The sequence below is a fragment of the Chionomys nivalis genome, chromosome 21 (genome assembly GCF_950005125.1).
Source record: "Chionomys nivalis chromosome 21, mChiNiv1.1, whole genome shotgun sequence".
In the NCBI taxonomy this organism is placed as follows: domain Eukaryota; kingdom Metazoa; phylum Chordata; class Mammalia; order Rodentia; family Cricetidae; genus Chionomys; species Chionomys nivalis.
In genome coordinates, this window is record NC_080106.1 from 16,141,907 (window position 1) to 16,163,979 (window position 22,073).

At 39.2% G+C, this 22,073-nt stretch overlaps 1 protein-coding gene across 2 annotated transcripts in view; it reads right to left on the reverse strand.

Moving 5' to 3' along the window:
- The window catches only part of Cntnap4 (contactin associated protein family member 4), a 279,574-nt gene that overhangs the window by 72,732 nt on the left and 184,769 nt on the right, over nt 1-22,073 (reverse strand). For both annotated transcript variants that reach the window (XM_057753520.1, XM_057753521.1), the window contains 3 exons: nt 18,354-18,525; nt 11,140-11,246; nt 7,213-7,332 (listed from right to left, as the gene is read on the reverse strand). In XM_057753520.1, the coding sequence (XP_057609503.1) occupies nt 7,213-7,332; nt 11,140-11,246; nt 18,354-18,525 (399 nt within the window). The remainder of the gene's footprint in view (nt 1-7,212; nt 7,333-11,139; nt 11,247-18,353; nt 18,526-22,073) is intronic.

Genomic DNA, 22,073 nt, shown 5'->3' on the forward strand with positions numbered 1-22,073 from the left:
GTGAGCAGCAGACAAGACTTTAAATGTCTCTAGAGCAGTTTCCTATCTGGAACTTCCAAGACAAGCCTACCTTTGACCACCTTTCAACCTCCTAGTCATTCTGTGTATGTGTGTTGTTTTGTATAACTGTTGTACTTGTTGCCAGTTTATCTAACGTTCTTAGAAAGAATAACATTGTTTCCTCGCAGGTTATTAGTAAGTCCTGTGGCTAGACAAGCAACTACCATTTGATTGACAATCTATTGACTTGCCTCCCCTGCAGGGAAAGAAACCGATGTGGCCTCCCCTTACACAATAATATTAATATTTCTAACGTGTGTGAGTGTCTGTTATTTGATTTCTCTTTTGAACCAGCTTTAACAGGGAACTCATCTCTTTGCTAATAATACGTTCAACAAAATCTCTAAAATCTGCTCTTAAGTATTTACCTTAATGTCTGTTTGAGAGTTAAGCTTTTCATTTCTGAAAAATTATTCCTTGCTAAACGCAACAAGAGTTATGGAGTAAGGAGACACAGGCCAATAATGAACAAGAAGAGACTGCTGAAACGGGCAGAAAATCTACGGACTTAAAATAAAAAATAGAATGGTAATTTGAGTTTGCCAGTGTCTCTCCCTGCAGAGACTTCTAATACTATGAATTGTAAATAAAGCAACTGAGTAATTAAGGCCTTGATTTACCTGAGGCTGACTGCTATTTTTTAGGGTGATAACAGTATAAAGAAAAAAAACATGCTGTTTAAGCAACACAGTTGCAAAACTGTGGTGCCTCATGTTTAACAGCGGAGGGTGATAGATGTGCTAAAGACTGGAAAGAGCAGGTAGGGAGTAGAGCATTCTGGAAAGCAAGAGGGAAGAAAAGCAGGGCCCGCTAGTGCACGGGGTACAGCCTTAATGCATGCACAGCTAGCTGCCTTCTAGCAAAGGCACCCTGTTAACCTACATAGCTCCTAACAACCCTAACCTACATGGCTCCTAACAACCCTAACCTACATGGCTCCTAACAACCCTAACCTACACGGCTCCTAACAAACCTTGAAGTCCGAAATCTCCAAAGTAAAAACAATTACGCTACTTTTGTAAGACTTAGCATCCTTGTCTTATTGTTAGAATAGCTCTGAGAGCCCATTAAATGAAAGTTGTTTTCTAGTCAAAGGAATGGAAGTCTCCTCCCTTAAGAGTTCATCTAGTTGGACATAGCCAAGAAGACCAGTTTATATAAAGCCATGCTAGTGAGATAGGAGGAACAATTATCTCTTTAACGGATAAGGTACTTTTCCTTCCCAGGATTCCCACCCACTAGTCCAGTCCCTATGAGGTACCATGAGGTTCTATTGGGTCTGCCCAGGTTTCTGTGTCCTGACTCAGAAAAACGCCACTTCTTCTCTTTCCTTTCTTCTGGCTCGTCTTTCAGATGCCAGCCAGAGCCTGCCTGTGCTGTGCTGCCTTTGGTACTTTGGACTTTGTCTTCAGAATCTGAAGCTCTCTTCCCTGCCATGCGGCCGACCTCCATGCCTAGCTCAAACGATATGGCTCTCTTTCTCTCTCCTAAGGCCCCATCTATGCATCTGTGATAAAGCTCACCCTAAAACTCCCACTCTGCCTGAGAATCTCATTCTGTGAATTTACAAAAATCTGAAAGTCACAGGCTTGGGAGAGCTTTGGAAGCCATCAATTTTTTTTTTAACACAAGCTCCCCCAGAAAGACTCCTTTTTCTCCAAGAAACCCTGATATCTCCACATCATTATGATAAAATTACATGGATCTGCCTGGTAGAAAGGCAGAGATTCAAGCCCAGAATGCCCTGACAGTACAGGAGAGAGTGGGGAGTTGAAGACACAGCATTTCCACTTGTCAAGGGTTGGAAAGCCCTGGCTTCAGCTCTGGCTGAAGCAATCTTCTTTACAATGCAACATTTGATAAAGAGAAACCGCTTAAACATAAAACTATTTCATTAAAGCAAACACAATGAGTTTAGAGTGGAATACAACCGCTTTCCACCAAACAGCAACATCGCCAGGGACCCATCTAATTCCATTTTTAAATTATATTTAGGATGCTCAATTGGCAAAGAAATTTGGTCTTTAATGTGACTTAAGAAATTACCCATTCGAAATCGGGATTTTTGTTTGCTTGTTTGTGTCAGTTAGCTGGTAATGCTTCGGGTTCTTTTAATCCACTTGGAATCGTTTCGTTCACACTGATTTCAAATGTCTATTCGTTTTCTAAGTCACATATTTGAAAGTCATTGAATCAGCACTGTGCCTGGTATTCTTGACTGCTCTCCCTGATTTGAGTAACAAAACGAGACAAGGAACAGGGCACTGATCAAACATGGAAAAGGCTCCAGGCTGCAAGAAAAGGTACTAAGGTTTGTGCTCTTGCCTGTTCCCACCTGATACCACCAGCCTACCACACTGGCGCTTGCTGAGTCTTGGTTTCCTCATTTGCAAAAATAAAAAACCTCCAGGTTCCTTCCTGGAATGGAGTATGATCTAAGAATTGTAAACTGAAATATCCCAACTGCGTGTACTGGCTTTTTGGAACCCATTCTCTTTGAATGGACACCTTGCTTAGCCTAGATATAGTAGGGAGGGCCTTGGTTTTTCAAAGCAATGTGCCTTACCCTCTCTGAGGAGTGGATGGCAGGGGTGAAGGGAAGGTGGAGGGAATGGGAGGAGGGGAGAGAGTGGGAACTGGGATTGGTATGTAAAATGAAAAAAGATATGTTTGTTTTCTTTTTTAAAATAAAAGGAAAAAAGAAAAAAACCAAGGAGAGTTTCACATTATAACACAGTGCTTCCCCTGCTTCTTGCTGGGGGTTGTTATATTCTGAGTTGCTTCTTTTGTTGGACTATGTTTCAATAGTCTGAAGCTTCTGGAGACATGTAGCTGTCCCTGAACAAATGTGTCTCTGCCCTCAACATCTGGCAGATGTAATTCAGTAATTTGCATTTGGTGATGCCTGCCTGAATTATTATCCATGGCAGCATATGAGATAGTGGGTCTCATCATTTATAGATCTTCATTATTTCTGAATTTGCCCACTTGCTCAAAATTTATTTGTAACCCCAACATTCTCCAGTCATCTGTAGACATGCACAGAGTAGCAAAAATTTGAGTTCTCAATCTATGTATTCCCAGCTAAAGCTCAAGAAACAGCTGCTCCCTGTCTCCTGTTTCAATTCTCATATCATAAACAAATGTAGTTATGATCTATTTTGTAATCCTTCCCCTTTTTCTTTTTTGGTTGGTGACATTGCTATTTAAAATGGTATTAAATGTATAGGCACTGAGGATTATCACTAGGATCAAACCATGACTGGAACATAAAACATATTAGATTAGCACTGCCCAGAAGTGAGTTACAATGCTTTGGGTCACAAATTCAATGTTAATGAATCACAGATCTCTCTCTCTCTCTCTCTCTCTCTCTCTCTCTCTCTCTCTCTCTCTCCCTCTCTGTGAAAAGAGATAGATTTCCTTAACGTTAAACACATATAAAACAAGATTAAGTATTGATTTATTGAAGAGAATACTTCAATACCAGAGACTCTAGAAAACCTATCTTACTATGCTCCTCTTAGGAGCAATGATTTAGTACTTTTTAATCTAATGTCCATGGTTATTTTATGGAACATGACGACCACAAATCAAGAAACAACTCCCCCTACCTCTACCCCCGCCACTCTTTGTGTGTGTGCACGCGTGTGAGTGTGTGTGTGTGTTTCTGGAAGTCTCAAAACCCAGAGATATTTATTAATTTACGGAAATCTAATTTTTAGTATCACAACTTAGGCCTCGTATGTAGATGAATGGCTCATGGAGCATTTATGGTGACACAAGATTATTAGTTTTGCAGGGGCATTGCTGTTAATTCTGACTCAATCTGTCTTATACAAACTGGACAAGTTTAAAAATTAATTGGGACACTCAAGTGCATAGCTTACGTGGACAGTTTTCTTTTGTTCTTTGTGAACTCTTTTTACTATCAGTGTGTTTAATTTTTTCAGGGCAAATTAGTCTAGTCATCTAAAAATTTGAGAGTCTTAGGTGTAAATCAGAAACTCGAAACCTGTGTACATAAAATCATCATTCGGAAAGAGTATCTATGGTTCTATGGCCCTCCTGACCTATGAGGCTATTGTCTGGGAATATGTAACGTGCAGACTGTTACATATCGTTTTGAGAACTATGTGTTAGGGAAGACCTACGTTTTCGCCTCTCCAGCTATCTCCTTAACATATTGTTTGATTGTGCGACAGACATCTTCAACTGAAAATGAGTTTTATGGAGTTTCTTCTCTCCCTTCTTCAAACCTTTCCTGATTCCATCTCCAATAACATTCACACTTTGGTTGTCTAAGTAGATCATGGTTCTTTGGGTTTTCTCATGACTCATGTGTATTCCACACACAGGACGAGTTTCTTTGCCCCATCTGCATTGGTAACGTTCAGGGGCAATGGCACCACCATCAGCTTGTCCCTGGACATCTGCTCTGAGGATTTGCATGAACCATCCTCCTTAAGTCTCTAGCATGGGAATACGTGGTCCCCAGATGGTGTTTCTTTGAGAAGGATTAAGAAGTGTGACGTGTGGGAAAGCCTGTCACTGAGGGCAGATGTTGTGATTTCAGAAGACTCACTCCGCGTTGAGTGCTCACTCTCTGTTTCCTGTTTGTGGCTTGACATGTGGGTTCCTTGCTGCAGCTTCAACCACCTGCTGCCTGCTACCTCTGCTCTGCCATCATGAAATCTCACCCTCTAGAACTGTAGCCCCCCTACCCTGCAAACCTCTTCCTTCTATAAGTTGTCTTACTTTTATCAAAACAGTAGGGAAATAGCTAATACATTTCAAAATGGTCTCCTAACTTCCACTCTGTATCTATTGTATCCTTGCCCCTGGACAGGCATTAGTCAATGTGAAAGCAGCTATGGTCCTATCAGAGGAGATCAGGTTGAACACTTCCTATATGACTGCTTGAAATGTACCCAATTGTCTCACTCCCTTCTTATGCCGTCTAGTTGACTCTCCTCATCCTTCACTGTGCCCTCCTCCCTAGTCATTCTCAAGCTAACATGGGTTTGCTGCTGGTTTCTGCATATGCCTAGAGGTCTCAGGACTTAGTATTTGTTATCGCTTCTATCTGGAAGGTTGTTTCTTCGGATATTCATGACTAGATTTCCAGGGGCAAATCTTCCTCCAAAACAATGCTTGACTCTATTCAAAATTGTCCCTTTCCTTTGCTTTGCTTCACAAATCTGGACGTCCTGCTGCAGTGTTGTGTGGGGTAACTTCCTGACCTGGGGGAAATGTACTGTGATGATGACCACTGCATTCCTTACTGCTATCCAGGTTAGAACTTAATGAACAATTATTTGCTTTTAGTTACAGTACTCATTTGCTTGTATTGGTAAATTACACTTGAATTCATTGAACCTTGGCACTAATCTTAATTTAAGTAGTATGAGGCTGTCATATTGAATATAACAATCCACCCAGAATTCATCATTTTGTGTTTGATAAAGGAAGGATAAACATGCCTTCTCTTTTTGGTGTTTATATACAATTTCCCTTGGTATCAATTGTTGAAAAGGTTATCTTTCTCATCACCCATCAGTATCACCTTTGGTAAAACCTCAGTTATCTACATATAGGAAATTTGTTTATGAAGTCTCTCTTCTGTTTCAGTTACCAATGTTTATATCTGATAAAACTGAGTCCTTCCGCTCTGTTCTTTAAAACTGACTTGTTTCTGACCCTTTCATGTGTGCCCATAAAGCATAAAATCTGCTTATTACCCATTCTCACCAAAAATAATAATAACAACCTACAACACACTCCCCACTGGAATTTTAATTTAGGTTTGTACTAAAAATCAATATCAATCTTGCAAGAACTGACATTTTACAATGTCAAGTCTCTTAATTAATGAAAATTTTATATTCCTCTATTCCTCTAGGATTTTAAATCATATAAAGGGCATTTTATACCTATCCGTGAGAAAGCTTGCATATCCTCTATTGTATTTAATACAATTTGAGAGTTTGATCGTATCTTGGAGATACAATCTTCTAAAAGGTCATTTTCTAATTGCATACTACTGGTATAGAGAAACAAACAATTTTATGTTAATTTGGAATCCAGTATTCATTGTAAATTAAAATCATTTACTATGGCTTTTCAGAATGTTCTGAACATATAATTTAACCACCTATGAATAATGAAAAGCATAGGTCATACTTTTCCATCCTTAAGTTTCTCTCTCTCTCTCTTGTAATGGGTTAGCTCTCCTATTCCATGGTGAGCAGAAGGGTGTTCGTGCTGGCAGAGGAGAGCATCTGTTTGTACTTGTTACTGACATTGAAAGTTTATGACCACTCTGTTTCTTTTGTAGCATAGGTAAAAGTTGAAGTTAATCAAACACATTTTTCTTTGACTATTAATTTTTCTCTGAGTTTATATAGAATACAATTTCTAGAAAACAAATAAATTTCATAGCTACATGTATTTAAAACAATGTATCTTATTCAGATTTTTTTTCTGGGTATTGATTGCTTTCACAAAGTCTAGTGTTCTGAGACACAATAGCAAACGTTTTCATTAGCTATACTGTTCAGTTACCATATGCACATAGACTAACAATATTGTAAATTATTAACATTTAACAAGTCTGTTAAATATTTATGTTGCTTTTTACCAAATAGTGCTGTGACAGGTAGTTTTCATTGTCACTGACCACAATCTAGAATCTCCTGGGGAGAGAGTCTCAGTGAAGGATTAGCTAGATTAGGTTGGTTTGTGTGCATCTCTATGGATAATTGTCTTCTAGAGTTCGAGGTCACCATGGGCGGCACCATTCCCTAGACTATGCAAGATAGTAACAGCTAGCTGGGCCCCAAGCATGGATATATTCATGATCTCTGTCCCTGACTGTGGGTGGGATGTAACTCGCTGCCTCAAGTTCCTCTTGCCACGATTTCCCCCAAAATGATAGACTATAATCTAGAACTATAAACTAAAATAAAGCCTCTCTTTACTAAATTGTCTCTTGTTGGGGTGTTTTACCACAGCAACAGAAATGAAGTCAGAACAAATGCCCATTTCAACCATGTTGCAAATTAGATGGATGCTACTCTTATTTCATTTTATTTTTGTACGATTAGTTCATTGAAGCAGATTTAACTAGGAAACGGAAGTGTGTTAACTTACCAGTCATATTGCAGTATAGCAGAAATGGTTGCAGAGGCCCACTCCCATCCGAGTCTACGTAGTAAAAGCCAGAAGCATTTCCGCGGTGCTTATAGGCTTCACACGACTGCTCATAGACGGCTGAGTGAGAGGAAAGAGAGACATCATAAATGAAATAACACAAAACAAATCTCTCAACCTTTAAGAGATTTTTACAGGAGATCCCCAAGTCTATCTGCTTCACTAGCCAAGAGAACAGGTAACATTTCTATTTTAAAACTAAATCCATCCTTCTTTTCTTTTCAAATTAATATGGATGAAAGGGGTAACATACAAAAAAATGAGGTTGTATTTTATGACATTTTTATCACCAAAGGAGAAGGAGATTATTAGATCAAAATGAAAATTTACCTTACTTTTTATAGTAAAGAGAACTAGGGAAAAGAAGGCAGCTATTTAAATGTTAAGACCTTTGTAAGTATAACGAGGGAGCTTGTGGTACCCGTTTCAGAATATCTAATTCTAGCATCACCTTGTAATAACCTAACATCTGAAGGCATAGTAGTGTGACCTTCAGAACGAATCAGGTGCTACCCAATAATTATGCAATGGGAACATTTTAAATAATATTTGAACTATGCTACTTTCTCACATCAACTTAGTTATAGGTAAACATTTTTCTTCAAAGGGGAAAACGATTCATGAAGTTCCTCATCTATAGCTCGAAATGTAATTATGAAACTTCTCCAAAGCTGTTTAATGAGCATTCAACACAATTAAGATTCAAAGCAGAGGAAATATTCATATGAAATATGCCCCCAAGTGGTCTCATTGTGTTTTGATCCATAATTGAAATTTTTTATTATAGGCGTATATATTTGCCACGCATAAGGTTTGATATTAACAGCTGCGAAATGCACACCCCTCAATGAATGCCTGGCCAAATGTACCAGTAACTTCCATTAAGGTTTTTATTCCATGAAATCTGAAATAAAACAACCCCCTGGGTAGTCTCCCTGAATTAATTTTAAATTTTTGAAAATCGTCTTAATGAATGTTTAGGCCACATGAAACATTGCAGCTAATTTGTGCAAAGTTACAAATTTTACAAATAATTCTGGAACTTTCCTTCCACCCAGTCCTACCATATGATGCTTTCACTTATCATATTTAAATTACATAGATGGAGACATAAGCACACAGTGGTTTGTAGTGATATTTGCATTGTGCACTGAAGTGGGCATGTAAAATGGTTAGCTTTATATTTCTGAGAGCATATGCATATGGCCATAAATGCCTTAAAAGTGGTTGCCAAAGATATACACAATACTTTTGAATGGTGATGGGCTCCCCAAAGCACAGAGGTAGGCAAGAATAGTAGAAATGCTTTTTTCAAATTTATTTTTATATGCTTTAAGATTTACTCCTATTATTTTTAATTACATGAAGGTGTGGTATGTGTATGACTCTGTGTGTGTGTGTATACAGATGCCCAAGGAGGCCAGAAGAGTCAGATATCCCTGGAGCCGATGTTAGAGGAACTTTTGAGCCACCTGGTCCAGATGCTGGAATCTAAAACTCGGGTCCCTTGGAAAATCAGCATTACTTGCTCTTATGCTGACTCAAATCTCCAGGTCCATTGTTTTTGATTACATGGATGCGTGTGTGTGGTGGAGTATGTACAAATGAGTTCAGGTGCCTTTGGAGGCCAGAAGTGTTGGATCCCTTAGGCCTGGAGTTGTAGAAGGTTGTGAGCTGGCTCAAGAGGTCATTGGTCGCAGAATTCAGATCCCCTGCAAGAGCAGTAGTTGTTCTTAACTGACGAGTCATCTATCCAGCCCCAAACAGGAAAGACTTTTGCTTTAATATTCACTGCCTGACCTTCTATGATGTGACAGTTACTTTCTAATTTAAACCTTTCCTTTTTAAAAACGAACTCTCAATATGAGCCCATTCTAGCCTCTAAGCCACGATGGCCCTGCCTCAGCCTTCCAACTGCTGGGGTTCTAACAGAACCTTTCAGAAGACTCCATCTTTGTCTCACCACTATGACCAGTAGCACCGTTCTCACCTTGTTTCTCAGAGCATCATTGACAAAAGCCCTCCAGCTCCATTGAAGCACCTTGCTCTATAACCTAATGTGTTGGTTTTTGAATCCCATTATGGGTCACATGTCAAATGACCTTTTTATTTCCCATTCAAGTTTCTCCTCAGAGCTATTTGTGTTTATAGTTACATTCCCTTATTAATGACAATGCAGCATGCAGAGTCAATTACAATGCATTTAATAACTTTCAAATTTGAGTCAGACATTATAATGGAAATGATAAAAGATATAAAAATTAAAATGCACCATCTCTCAGTAACTGGGTAACATGATTGAGCAATTTGGCCTCTGGTGACAAGTTAGGTGAAGTTTTATCTCCTGCGAGTGTTTTAGAATCTGATTGGGGCACTATAATATATATAACCAGTACCTGGTCATTACCCTTGAGAGACTGATAGGACCAAGAAGTTCTCTTGACCACAGTCTTTCTACTCTTGAACTGTTGTCCCCTGTAGGGTGTCCAGGACTGAGAGCCTCAGATTCTGTTTCCTACTCAAGCAGGGACACACATACACAACAATAAGTTGTGTGGTTGACCTGTCCAAGTTTGTAAGGTCATTGACATTGCTCTTGCTTCAAGTCAACTCTTGCTTCTGTGTTTCTCAGAATTTGAGTAATAACATGAAACAGTGGGTGTGGAGGGTGGAAATGTGGGCGACTCCTTTATTGAACAAGTGGACCACAAAAATAACATGAGAATTACAATAGAAAACATTTCAGTAGAAAAAAAGGGTACATGGTTTATAACATAGGAAAATATATTGACTGTGACCTCAAGCTCTGGAGCGTCCTCCTGCTTATACCCTTTAAGCAAACTTAGGAAGTTTATTAATATTGCTGAATTATATCATGAGTTAACCAGTTCACAACAACATAACATAAAAGGTGATGTCAGAACCAAATGAGTTAACATGCACAGAATGCTAAACCCACCTCTGAAATTTAGAAAGTGCTCAATAAAATTAACTATGATTACTATAATAATTATCTGACCCACTTTATGACCATCAACTTCATTAACTAATCTTAAAGGGAAGTTAAGATTGAAGGCTTGTTGTCCCCCAAAATTCACATAGAGAAAAGAAATTCCTGGTAGGATGGTTTAGGGGGATAGAGATTTTGGGGGTGGTAAGATGATGAGAGCAAAGACTTCATCATAGGTATTGGGGCTCAGAGTTCATGCTTGGGGCTGTGTGAGAGCACAGAGGGAAGATGACAATCTGTGAACCCGTCGTTAGATGCCAAATCCTCGAACCCACATGAACATGAATTTCCAGCACCAAACTGTAAGAGCAAATTTATAGTGTACCTAAGCCAGTCAGTCTATGAAACTCACTTAGCAATGCCCAAATGATATACTGCTCTTTGGAATGTTCTTGAGGCGTGCCTCTCTATACCAGAGTCAACCCCAGCACAGCCCATGCAATGCTGTTTCTGAGAATATCTTTATCGCATAGTACCAACAAAGAATCTAATAACTGATCCGACTTCTACTTATACTGCACTTCTAGGAAGTTCAGAGTCTAATACCATCCAGGTTAGGTACCAGAAAGTAGTCACACCGTCTACATTTTATTGTATTATTTTGTCTTTAGATATCTTTTGCTTTCTGTACATATTTTTGTCCTTTCCAACTATATAATCCCTTATTTCTTGCTTTATATTATGTGTTTGTACCTTGGGAATTTAATGAAATGAGATGCGGACTAGAAACTAGAAACTGATTGGATGCTGAAATTCAGGCTGTATGTCTCAGTACAAGGTCACATAAGCACAGACAGCAGAGAAAGCAATGCAAAGGAAGCAGAGGGCAGAAGAGCAAACAGGTGTGTGTGGCTTACAGCTGTGGCAAGTGGCTCCTGTGTACCCTGTGTTTGTGCAGTTACAGTAGAAGGTGCTCCAAGACTGAGAACACTTGCCACCGTGCTCACAGGAGTTGGGCAAACACCTAGGAGAAAGAGAAGAAGCTTTTAATCATGATTAGATACAACATAGTACTGATAACTCTTATATGGTCATGTGAAACACAGATTCCAACCCTGTGGAGGGTAAATTCCACATGACTAATGGCTACACAGTCTGCTGTTGAGACATTTAGCTGACAGAACTAAGCCTTGGGTCATTAAATGCATCTGGGTTTGGCCAATGCTCAAATAGCTCTGACTACTTAATCTTAAGCATGTCTCAGCATATCACAGCTCTTTATTTTCCCTAAGTGACATGCCATGTCATGACATCAATACTAGCCAGAACATTAACAGCTTACATGAAAGGGTGTTCCATCATTCTGAGTTACTACACTGCTTGAATATGGGAAGGAAGATTGACTGAGGAAAGAATAAAGAAAGAGAGAAAGGAAAGGAATGGCTGTCTTTATGTACTCAATCTGCAGGACTAGAAATGTCCAAGAATGCTTGCTATACATTCATATATGCCAGGCAGTGCTGGAGTGTTCTCCGGTCCTGGACCTAAATCAAAAGGACTGCTCGGTTATTATAAATGTCCAAGAGAAAGAACTGGTCTACTCAGTAAGTATGGAGCATAGGAGGCTTACCTCTTTGAGGTAGCTCAATTCCAGTATTAAATCATAATGCATCCTTTTAATTACAACCTATGTTTGAGAGGCTATATCATGAATAATTCGTTTTTTTAAAAAAAAATAAGAGGATCATTTGAAACTAACAGGGAATAAAAAACAGAACCTAGCACATCATCTAATCTGAATCCAGACTTTGAAAAGCTATGCAGGGCCCAAATAGGTCAACATTCAAAAGACTAAAGAATTGTGTTTAATTAAAATATTTCTTTTCAATTCATATGCATCCCTTGACCTTAAAAAAATCATTGTGTATATTAGCTAAAAAGATCATGATGCTACAGATAATAAAACTGTTATATAATGAAACAGATTAACATACGTATCATCTCACATAGCTAGTTAATTTTTTTAGGATTTATTTTATTTTAAACTGTGCGTGTGCATGCGCACACATGAGTGCAAGTGGCTGAAGAGGCCAGAAGAGGGCGTTGAGTTCCTAGGAGCTGGAGATCCCCATGGTTGCGCGCCATCTAAGATGTGTGTTAGTAAACCAGTTATGGTCCACTCTGTAAGTCAACCTTGCTTTTAACAGATAAGCTACTCTCCAGCTCCTGGCTACCTAATATTTCTCATTGTTTGTTTTTGTGGCAAAGACATCTAAAATCTATTCAGTTAGCGTAATTTTCAAGTATGGTATGATTTGTGTCGTCTATTGCCTGTACCTTTACCATATTTCTCCCAAGGTGAATAAGTCATTAGAAAGCAAATGCTTATTAAGTTGTGTGGATCTAAATAAACCACTTTTAAAATTAAAGGGCCAGGTATATCTTTTGACATCAGGACATAGTGAAGATGGTCTGAGACATTTGGGAGAAGGAGCTGAGGACTTTCTGCTGTAGACCGAAATACTCCTGGTGGAAGAAGATAAGTCCAGCAGTCTTCTCAGCTTGGATAAGCATTAGCTAAGTTGCTATAGTTTCTGAGCTGCTTTTCCCTAGAGCATTTCCTCAAAAAAAAAAAATGAATGAATGAATAAGTAAATAAATAACCTTTCTGTTGTGAATTAGTTCTTGTTCCCTTTGAGGAATAAATCGTCTCCAACCTTTTACCAGTTTCTTGACCCAGGAGGGGCCCCTGGAGGACCACCACTTTGAGCTCTGGGATGCAGATACCAATGGCAGAACCTGTATCCTCTGTCTCCATACAAGGATAGGAACCCAGTGAATTTCCATCAATGCTGACTAGCAAACAAATGTGACATAATCACACTGACAATCACCTGTTAGGAATAAATCCTCATTAAACTGTTTGGATCTGAGGCAGGATGGGAAGATGCGAGGAAGTAGGGGACGCTGGAAGGAAAGAAGCTTGTCCTGGGATCTGTGTTCTTTTCTACTGATTAAGAGTCAAGATTTCAACACAAGTGACAAAGTCAGAATTTCATAAAGGGCCAGCAAGATGGCTCAGAGGCTAAAGGACTTGCTGCAAGCCCGATGACCTGAGATTGATACCAAGGACTCACACAACAACCAACCAACAGGCACACACATATACATACACCTGAATACACACATGCAAATGTAATTTTAAACTTTCAAAAATTTATGTAGTGCTTATTTTTATAGATACATCCCAAATGAAAGGTTGATGTGCTTACTCAGGGCCAGAACGAACACGCCTTCAAGTCTAATGGTGTCTGCACTCCTCTCTTCTGTGATCCTAAATAACACACCTGATAAAAACAACTTTACAAGTTCACTTGCAAAGGAAGATGATTTAGCATAAGAAAAATAAATAAGCCAGCTTGTGTAGTTTTTCGGGGAGGGGAGGAGGAGAGGATTTGTTTTGTTTTATTTTGTTTGTTGGGTATTTTTTGGTTTTGTTTTGTTGTTTTGATTTGTTGTTTGTTTGTTTGTTTTGTTTTAGGACACAAGGTTTCTCTGTGTAACAAACTTAACTATACTGGAATTCACTCTGTAAACCAGTCTGGCCTCGAACTCACATAGATCTGCCTGCCTCCAACTCCTGAGTGCTGGGATTAAAGGTGTGTGCCACAGCTGCATGGCTTGCTTTTTGTTGTTGTTGTTGCTTTTTTTTTTTGTTTTGTTTTGTTTGTTTTAAATTTGCTGTGAAGTACATCATTTGATCAACATTACTTAGGAAGCTACAGAATTATTCTTATGTGTGTATGTGTGTGTGTCTTTGTAAAGACACTCTTTCCTCTCCGCCCCCCCGCCCCAGCTCCTGCCTATGTCTTAGGCATATATTGTCCTCATGTGTCTGTTTCTCTCTAAACACCAACACTTAGAGCTAACATTCCATATCGCTTCCCCTCTCTTAATAAACACATTAGCTCCATCTCACTCTTACTTGTCCTGAATTCTTTTCAGCAGCGTAGTCAAACTCTAGCTTTACAAAAACTAAGTGGAGGTCCCTTATGGGGGTGTTCCTCAAGCTTCTGCTGGCAGTGAAATGTCTCCTCATTGCTGATAATATTGCATGATTTTAAAATCTGTATATGTGTGATCCATGGTGTGTCTGTGGTATGCTGTGTGCATGTGGTATATGCATTTGCATGTTTTCAGGTGCACCAGCACATATGTGTGTACACGTAGCTGTGGGGCCAAAGGGTGACACTGATCTCTTTCTGTGATGGCTCTTCATATATATTTTTCTCAGACAGGGTCTCTCACATAACCCAAGTTCGTCAGCTGAGTTAGACTACCAAGCCAATGAGCTCCAGAGACCAACTTGTGCTACCCCCACCCCAAATGCTGAGGTGACAGAAGTGTGCCACCATGCCTGGCATTTTACAGAAGTGAGCTTGAGTCCTCCTCACACTTGTGGGGCAAACACTTTACAGACTGAGCCATCTCTCCAGCCCAAACATCACATTTGAATGAAAACGTCAGAGGTAGCATTTGGTTTAGAGGCACTACAGTGGCAATATTCCTAACCCGGGTAAAGTAACAGGAACAGAAGACATTTGTGAACTTCTAGTTTGACTCAAATAACTCCCCAGACCACTGACGCCTTTCAGAAGCTAGAGTGGATAATATATTGAGACCAAGGCTTCCCATGCTCCCGTCCATTTTCAACTAAAAAAATAAATAAATAAACTACAGAGCCTGCCAGAACACATTTAAGGTGAACTTTCTGCTTCCTCTCCGATCAGAACTGAAGCAGGAACCCGATGCTTTGCTTATAGGCTTTTTCCAATGTTAGCTGAAAATAGTGCTATTGATTTTCTCCTTGATTAAAAAATATGACGCCCACTGTTCACAGAACAAAACAATCCAAGGCAGGAGAGAGGTCCCCTGTAGTCTCACTACAAACGTGACCTTGTAGTCACAAATACAATCTTTATCTTTTTGGTGTGTGTTTGTGGGGGGGGGGTTGTTGATGTAGACGAGGCTGTCCTCCAACCCACAGAGATCCACCTACCTCTGCCTCCCAAGTGCTTATGCCACTACACCTGCCACTCAAAGACAATCTTAAAGTAATTCTTCTGCTTTTTGGGGATAAATAAATAAATAAAGCATATACTTCTACAACCATTAATTTCACATTTTTAGTAATCTTATAGATTGGCAGGAACCCATTCAGACACACTATCTTAATTTAATTTTTAAACATTTCAGCTCAATGACAATCTAGTAAAAAAAAAAAGACATTTAAAAACTATCAAAACAGTACCAACCTTAGTTTATAATCAAATCAGAAAATGACAGAGGTGACCTTTCTTTAAAATTTCTCAGAACTGTTTCAATGGTTTTGCCTAAAATCCAAATGAACAAAAAAAAGCCTTCAATTGTCATGGTGCAAGGGCTGTTTCCTGTTGATCGTCTTCCAAAGGCTTACTGGGCACGTTTTACTCCATTCAAACTAGACAGGTGAGGCTTTTCACAATTGTAAATAAAATGTGAAAGACTGAATTGTGAATTTTACTAAATTCATTATACGGTAATGTTTGCCAGCTTGTAACCCACGGCAATCTGCACTGCATGGCGGAGCTCTTGTCCTGATCAAGGACTCTAAACAATTGCGTTGTACACTTCCCTCTGTGCTAGCCATTCCAATACAAAGTAAAACAATCCATCAACCCATTTTCTCAGGCTTCTAAATCTTTCTCCTGGACATTTCCATCACTATTTTCATTGCGTGTGACTTTGAACAAACACATCCATCGACATACTCAAACCTGAAGTGACAGGCAAAATTTTCATTTAGCCAGATTCTCTGTCCTGCACAATCTCATTTTCAAAGGCTTTCATATGCTGTAATGCTTGGCTGGAATGAATGATGTTGAGTTTAGGTCTAGGACATTATCGCATTCAGGAGAACTAAACATCAGTTACCCGTAGGTCTCCCATCCTCAGAACAGTAACCAATGAAAACTTCTCTTCACACAACTCCCTCCTCCAGCTACTCCTCACAGAGCCATGCTCTCTGTGCCACAAGAGATAGTTTGTCTTCAAATGCTTGGAACAAACCTGCTGGAGGCTTGGTGGACTCTTAGGCTTCTGTGGAAAAGAGGAGAGCAAGAGTAGAGAACTATGGGGAGAAACTCAGACTCTGAGAGAGACAGGATGAGCCTAGCTAGAAGATGGTTTGATGAACACTTGGGGTTTAAAGGCCAAGAAGTGGCCAATGCGCTGCTCCAGATTTGGGGACAGGAAGAGCTGCTGATCCTACCTTAGTACTTAGGTACTTAGGACGACACCGCTTCGTGTCAAGAGAGGATGAAGAAATCACATTTGGAGGAGAGAGTGCACATGTGCATGTAAAAAAACAGGAAGATGACTTTACTGAGTATGGGTGTGATGATGGTATAGTTATCTCTTTACGGACACGTGTGAATGTGCATGTATAAATCAGCGCGAAGGTTGTGTGAGGAGTTTCCAGTCACTTGACTGAGCATATGCATACGTATGTGAGTGAAACACAGTGTCTGAGGAGTATATGAGTTTAAAGCGTATGCGTGAAGAGTCACGTATACACAAGTGAGTGTCTTTGTATGTATGATTTACATGTAACTTTGATTCTACTTAAGCCTAGCTACACTTTTTAAAAAGTAATAAAAAAGATTGCATTATACTAAGTTCCCATCAAATTTTAATGTTACCACTTATTTTAAATTATGTTATTAAACCATTAAGTGATATTTATTACGCATGGATGAAAGATTACCCACCCATAATACTAATGTACACCCAGAGAGGATGCATAGCATCCAGGAATAAAGTTCTGGCTTCCTGGCTCTATGTTTTCTTAGTCAACCTTACCTCTCCACACATCAATTTCCCTATTCCTCAGACATAGTCACTGTCAAGATTGTGTGAGGGTAGATTTAAACGCTTAATAGCATTATATGCTTAGTTCGAGGCCCAGGATATGGATTTAAATCTGCAACAGCGTGACATTCCACCGAACTCAGTAATTAAAACTAGCGTCCTTGGTTAGAAGCACGGCTGGAATGATTCCTTCCCTACAGTTGTCCAGGCCTACCTACAGTTTTTAATTATTACTAACTGTTGGTTATTATGTCCAAAGTTGCTCATCCTCTACAATTAACTCTCGAATCCTGTTTGCCATGTCCTGCGCCCATGCTCCTGCTGAGTTTATGGGGTCATGCTCACACCTTGATCAATACAACACCTCCAGCGTTCCTAGGGGCAGTGATTCTCCTACTCCCACATAGAAGACAGTAATGAGATGCTAGTGCCCATTAGACTAGGCACAAGCCATGTTCCCCTGCCTCTGAATATATCCACCTATCAGGGTATCTAAAGCCAGCTCGATAATCAACCACACAGGTCTCTGTATCTAATAGTCAATTTTACTGTTTGGGTAATAGACAGAGTGTGTTGATTTTAATGACACGTTTTGGTACGCTTATGCCCTTCTAAAACTATAACAGGGTAGGGAAGTTGATCCAGTGGTTAACTCGCTTATTGTGTAAGCATAGTGACCTGAGTTCAGATTCACATAATCCCCACAAAGCTGGATGAACCTGACAGCATTTCTGGAACCCCAGAAATTCTGCAAGAGGTTGCTAAGTGGAGACAAGAGAGTTCCTTAAAGCTCATAGTCCAAATAGCAAGAGAGCCTGTCTAACTCGAGGTAGAAGATGAGAAGGGACACCCGGGTTGTCTTCTTAACTCCACATGCTTGACATGATATATATGTGTGTGCCCACACTCACATACAAATGCACTGTTGCTAACATATTGTATACACACACACACACACACACATTAGAAACAAATGAAAATAAAACCACATCAGCATGAGCATCAAACCTTGTAGGTTGGTAGCAAGTTTATGTGTAATTAACAGTCACATATCTTATACTTATTATTAATTATTATTCAAAATATGTTATACAGAGAAATTGCTACTTTTTAAATGTAGATATGATTCATTTCTGATATATCAGTAGTGAGAAAATACATAACAAAAGTTTATTATCAAAATTTTGAATAGGTCAATATGGAGATGTGCGGCTGTCCTTACCTGTCTGAAATGCCACATGAGTCTATCTGAAGGTCACTGAAGTTGCCAAGGGACCCCTGCTGAACTGCAATCAGATCTACCATTTTGTTGCTGATGGATATGAGTCTCATGCATCCTTGAAATCCACCTACTGGGCTCTTACACCTCGATCCAAAGCTTTTGTCTGGGCAACCTGATAAGAACAAAGCAAAGGGAATCCACAGTGCAATATTAGAAAATCAGTATTCAGGATCACAGCAGAATTTAGATAGACAAATAAATAAATAAAACAGACATTTGATTATCTTCTGAATTAGAAGAGAGAAATAAACCCGCTGGAACCATTATTGGCTTCCTTTAAATCTATGCAAAGTGTTGTCTTTATTTCCATAGGATTCATAGGAAGCCTCTAGAGTGGTTATATTTGTGGGCACTGATTTAGCTTAATCTAAATTTAGAAGTTTAGCTATTGGATCCAAATTACTAAATGTGCCAGTAAGCAGTGTCAAATTTCCTATAGCTTAAGAGGGAACTTAGTCTTTAAACTGGAAAATTCAAAACATGAACTAGGATAAGTGTACACTGAAGACAAGAAAAGATAAATCAGTAATAATGAAATGCCTCTGTACTTAAAGCTAACTATCTGAGAAGGGAGATATCTTGACGTAGAATAAAATTACCAACTCTTTATTTGATTAAATACTGTATTTCCTTATACATGTAAGAGCCACATATATTTTTGACAAATACAAATGGCTAAATGTCAAAAAATATTTCGCTGTTTGATTTTATTTATTCTTTGGCTCAGCAAAGAATGTCCTCTTTATGCCATTTTTTTTCTAACATTTAAGATTTGTTCTCATTATTTAAATAACAAATATAATATTAGCCATTACTGTCTGGGTTTAATGATGTTCTAAATGTTTATTCAAGTGAAGTAAATAATTTTATGGAGTATGAGCACATATATTTCACTTACATATTTTCCATCAATCTTTCTTTGCTGCTATGGCTGTCAGCCATGACTACGATTTCACAGAATTAGAAGGGAAGCAGCAACTTCTTAATTCTTCACTGCTAGTTTTCCACCTGGAAATTTCCATTACAATTCAATATTTTCACCAAGGATATCTCTCTTTAATGCTTTCTTTTCCCAGCAAAATGCATTTATATGGCAAGGGAAGACCAATACTATTTAAAACTATTAGCAGGCACTCTGAAATATGCTATTTTGATTTTAATGGAAATTTCAAAGTTTCAAATTTAATATATCAACAAAAGGCCATCACAGCTTTTTGAGTAGTGATTTGAGGTACACAGTAATGTTTGCATTTCCAGTAATTAAAATTCTTCTGGACCATAGTACAGTGTTGTGTAGCTATATCCTCTGATGTGAATGCTTCCTGGAGGGAAGAGGCGGGCTTATAGGACTCAGCAATCACACAAAAGTTAAAAGACCTCCCCCTCCCCTGGGTTATATAAGCAGTAAGGAAAGTGCTGGGGAGAGGTGGTTCTGGTGCAGCTGCCTGGAAGTTCTGAAGGTAATTCCAGAGATACAGTTTCAGTGAGTCAACATTCATGGCACAAGTGCCTTGGAGCCAGCCATGTTCTCATAAAGGGCCCCGGTAGACCCAATGGTTCACAAAATATACTTGGTTTGAATCATTTCTTTGATCTGATGTAGGTGCCCTATTTGGAGCAAAGAGACATTTGCTCACTTTTCCCAGGGAAAGCCACACTGCACACAAGATTATCATACTCTCCTTGGCCTGTTATCCAAATGGCAGGAGAGAGTAGAAAGGGAAATAGCTCATGGACACGTGGCAGTTCCGGTACAGCAGGAGTGTAAATACTTGACTACTTTCTTCTATGGCTAGTGTTGCCCAACACATCCCAAACTAAGTCAGAATGTATTAAATAATGCAGCATGTCTGCAGGAAGCAAGACGAGACAAACTAAATTACAAAGAAAGACAATAAAACTGTAGACAAAGCCAAGAGTCAGATCATGGGGACTCCATAGTCCTGGATGAAATTCCAAGAGTAAAGAAGGGTTCTATCAGGTTCATCTCATTAGTCTTCGAAAAGGCAACCATGGGCTAATATAGTGCAATACCAGGGAGAAGTCGAATACTGTGAAACCTCGTGAAAGTTCTAAAGTAGGAAGATGGCCGGAGAATTCTTAATGCCAAATTGATGAATGGATCCATTACCAGAGGCAGTCATTGTGTTAAATGTCTCTGGAGATGACACATAAATTACCAATGGATGCTGCTTTTCCTGAAGGGAGATGCCATTTCATGGTGGACTGACCTGGTCCTCAGACACCTGATGCTTACTTTTTGTACAGGGAACTAGAACGTGCATACTCTGCACCTTTTTGGTATCCCCAGTTTGTGATGCACGCTGTGCTACCCATCAAAAAAAAAAAAAAGATGACATAAGGGAACTTACAGAAATTAGACATGCAACTATCTTCCATGCGGAGAACCAAGATTTAAAATGTGAGGCTGATAAATGGTCAAAACTAAGCGGTGTCTCACGGTGCCCTCTGATTTTTTTTGAAATGCACTCAATTGAAAGAAGAAAGGTGAAGAGGAAAGGGAGCAAGGTGATGGATAAATCGTGAATGGTTTGTGTTGCATACAGAGTTCTGCTCTTTGAGACGTAATCGTCCATTTTAACAGCCAATGGGGCAGTCACTCTGAAGTCTTCAGAGTGGGGACAGAACCCAAGCTGTTGGGGCAGAATGAACTCTTCCCAGTAGAGTATGACAGTTAAGTCAGTGTGACTGGATTTTGACACTATCACTTTGAACTTGCAGTTACATTTGGAGACAAACACAGGAAAAGTCCATGGGGGACTTCTTTGTAAAAATATGCATGAGAACATTTGGATTTTTTAAATGTTTTTAGAGGTGTTGAGAGATAGATCTGTGGGTAAGAGCATTTGTGCAATCATGAGGACCTGAGTTCAAATCCCCAGCAGTCAAATAAAAGCGAGGCATGGCATTGCACATGACTTTTACCCAAGCACTGTAGAGACAGATGGAGATAGGAGGATCCCTGGAGCTTGCTAGAGAACAGCCTCTCTTCAGGTTCAATGAGAGATCATGCTTCAAAGGAATAAGGTGGAGAGCAATAAGACAGGATGCCTGACATCCTTCTTTGGCCTCCACATACACTAGGGGGCACCTGCACCCGTGTGTGTGTGTGTGTGTGTGTGTGTGTGTGTGTGTGCCACATTCACACTTGCAGACACACAAATACATCAAAAAGTCATTAGTATTCCTTAAATGTACAGAAGATCTAAAACAAGGACAATAAAAAAAACTTAGATATGGGGTACACAATAAAGCTCTGTGTAACTTTGCGATATTTCAGTAAATCTTGGTGAATCTAAACCATTTTAGATTGTACAGAGTGTGACATGCATATCATAATAAACCAAAATTATAGCATGCATATACTTCACTCTCAAATAAACAGCGTAAATAAACACAGTAGCCAGAGAAAATGCATCAAATACCCAAGTATTACTAAATCTGAACATAGAGGTCATAAAATGCTATAAGAAAGACAATTCCATTTTCATGATTTATTAACAGTTTTATCCAAGCTTCTATTTTTATTTTGTATCCCTTAACAATATGCTTGGTGGGTTATTTTTATTATCTCTTTCTCTGTTCTAAATCTTTTCATTTGGATTGAAAGCTCTGGGTTAACGTATTCCATATACCTTC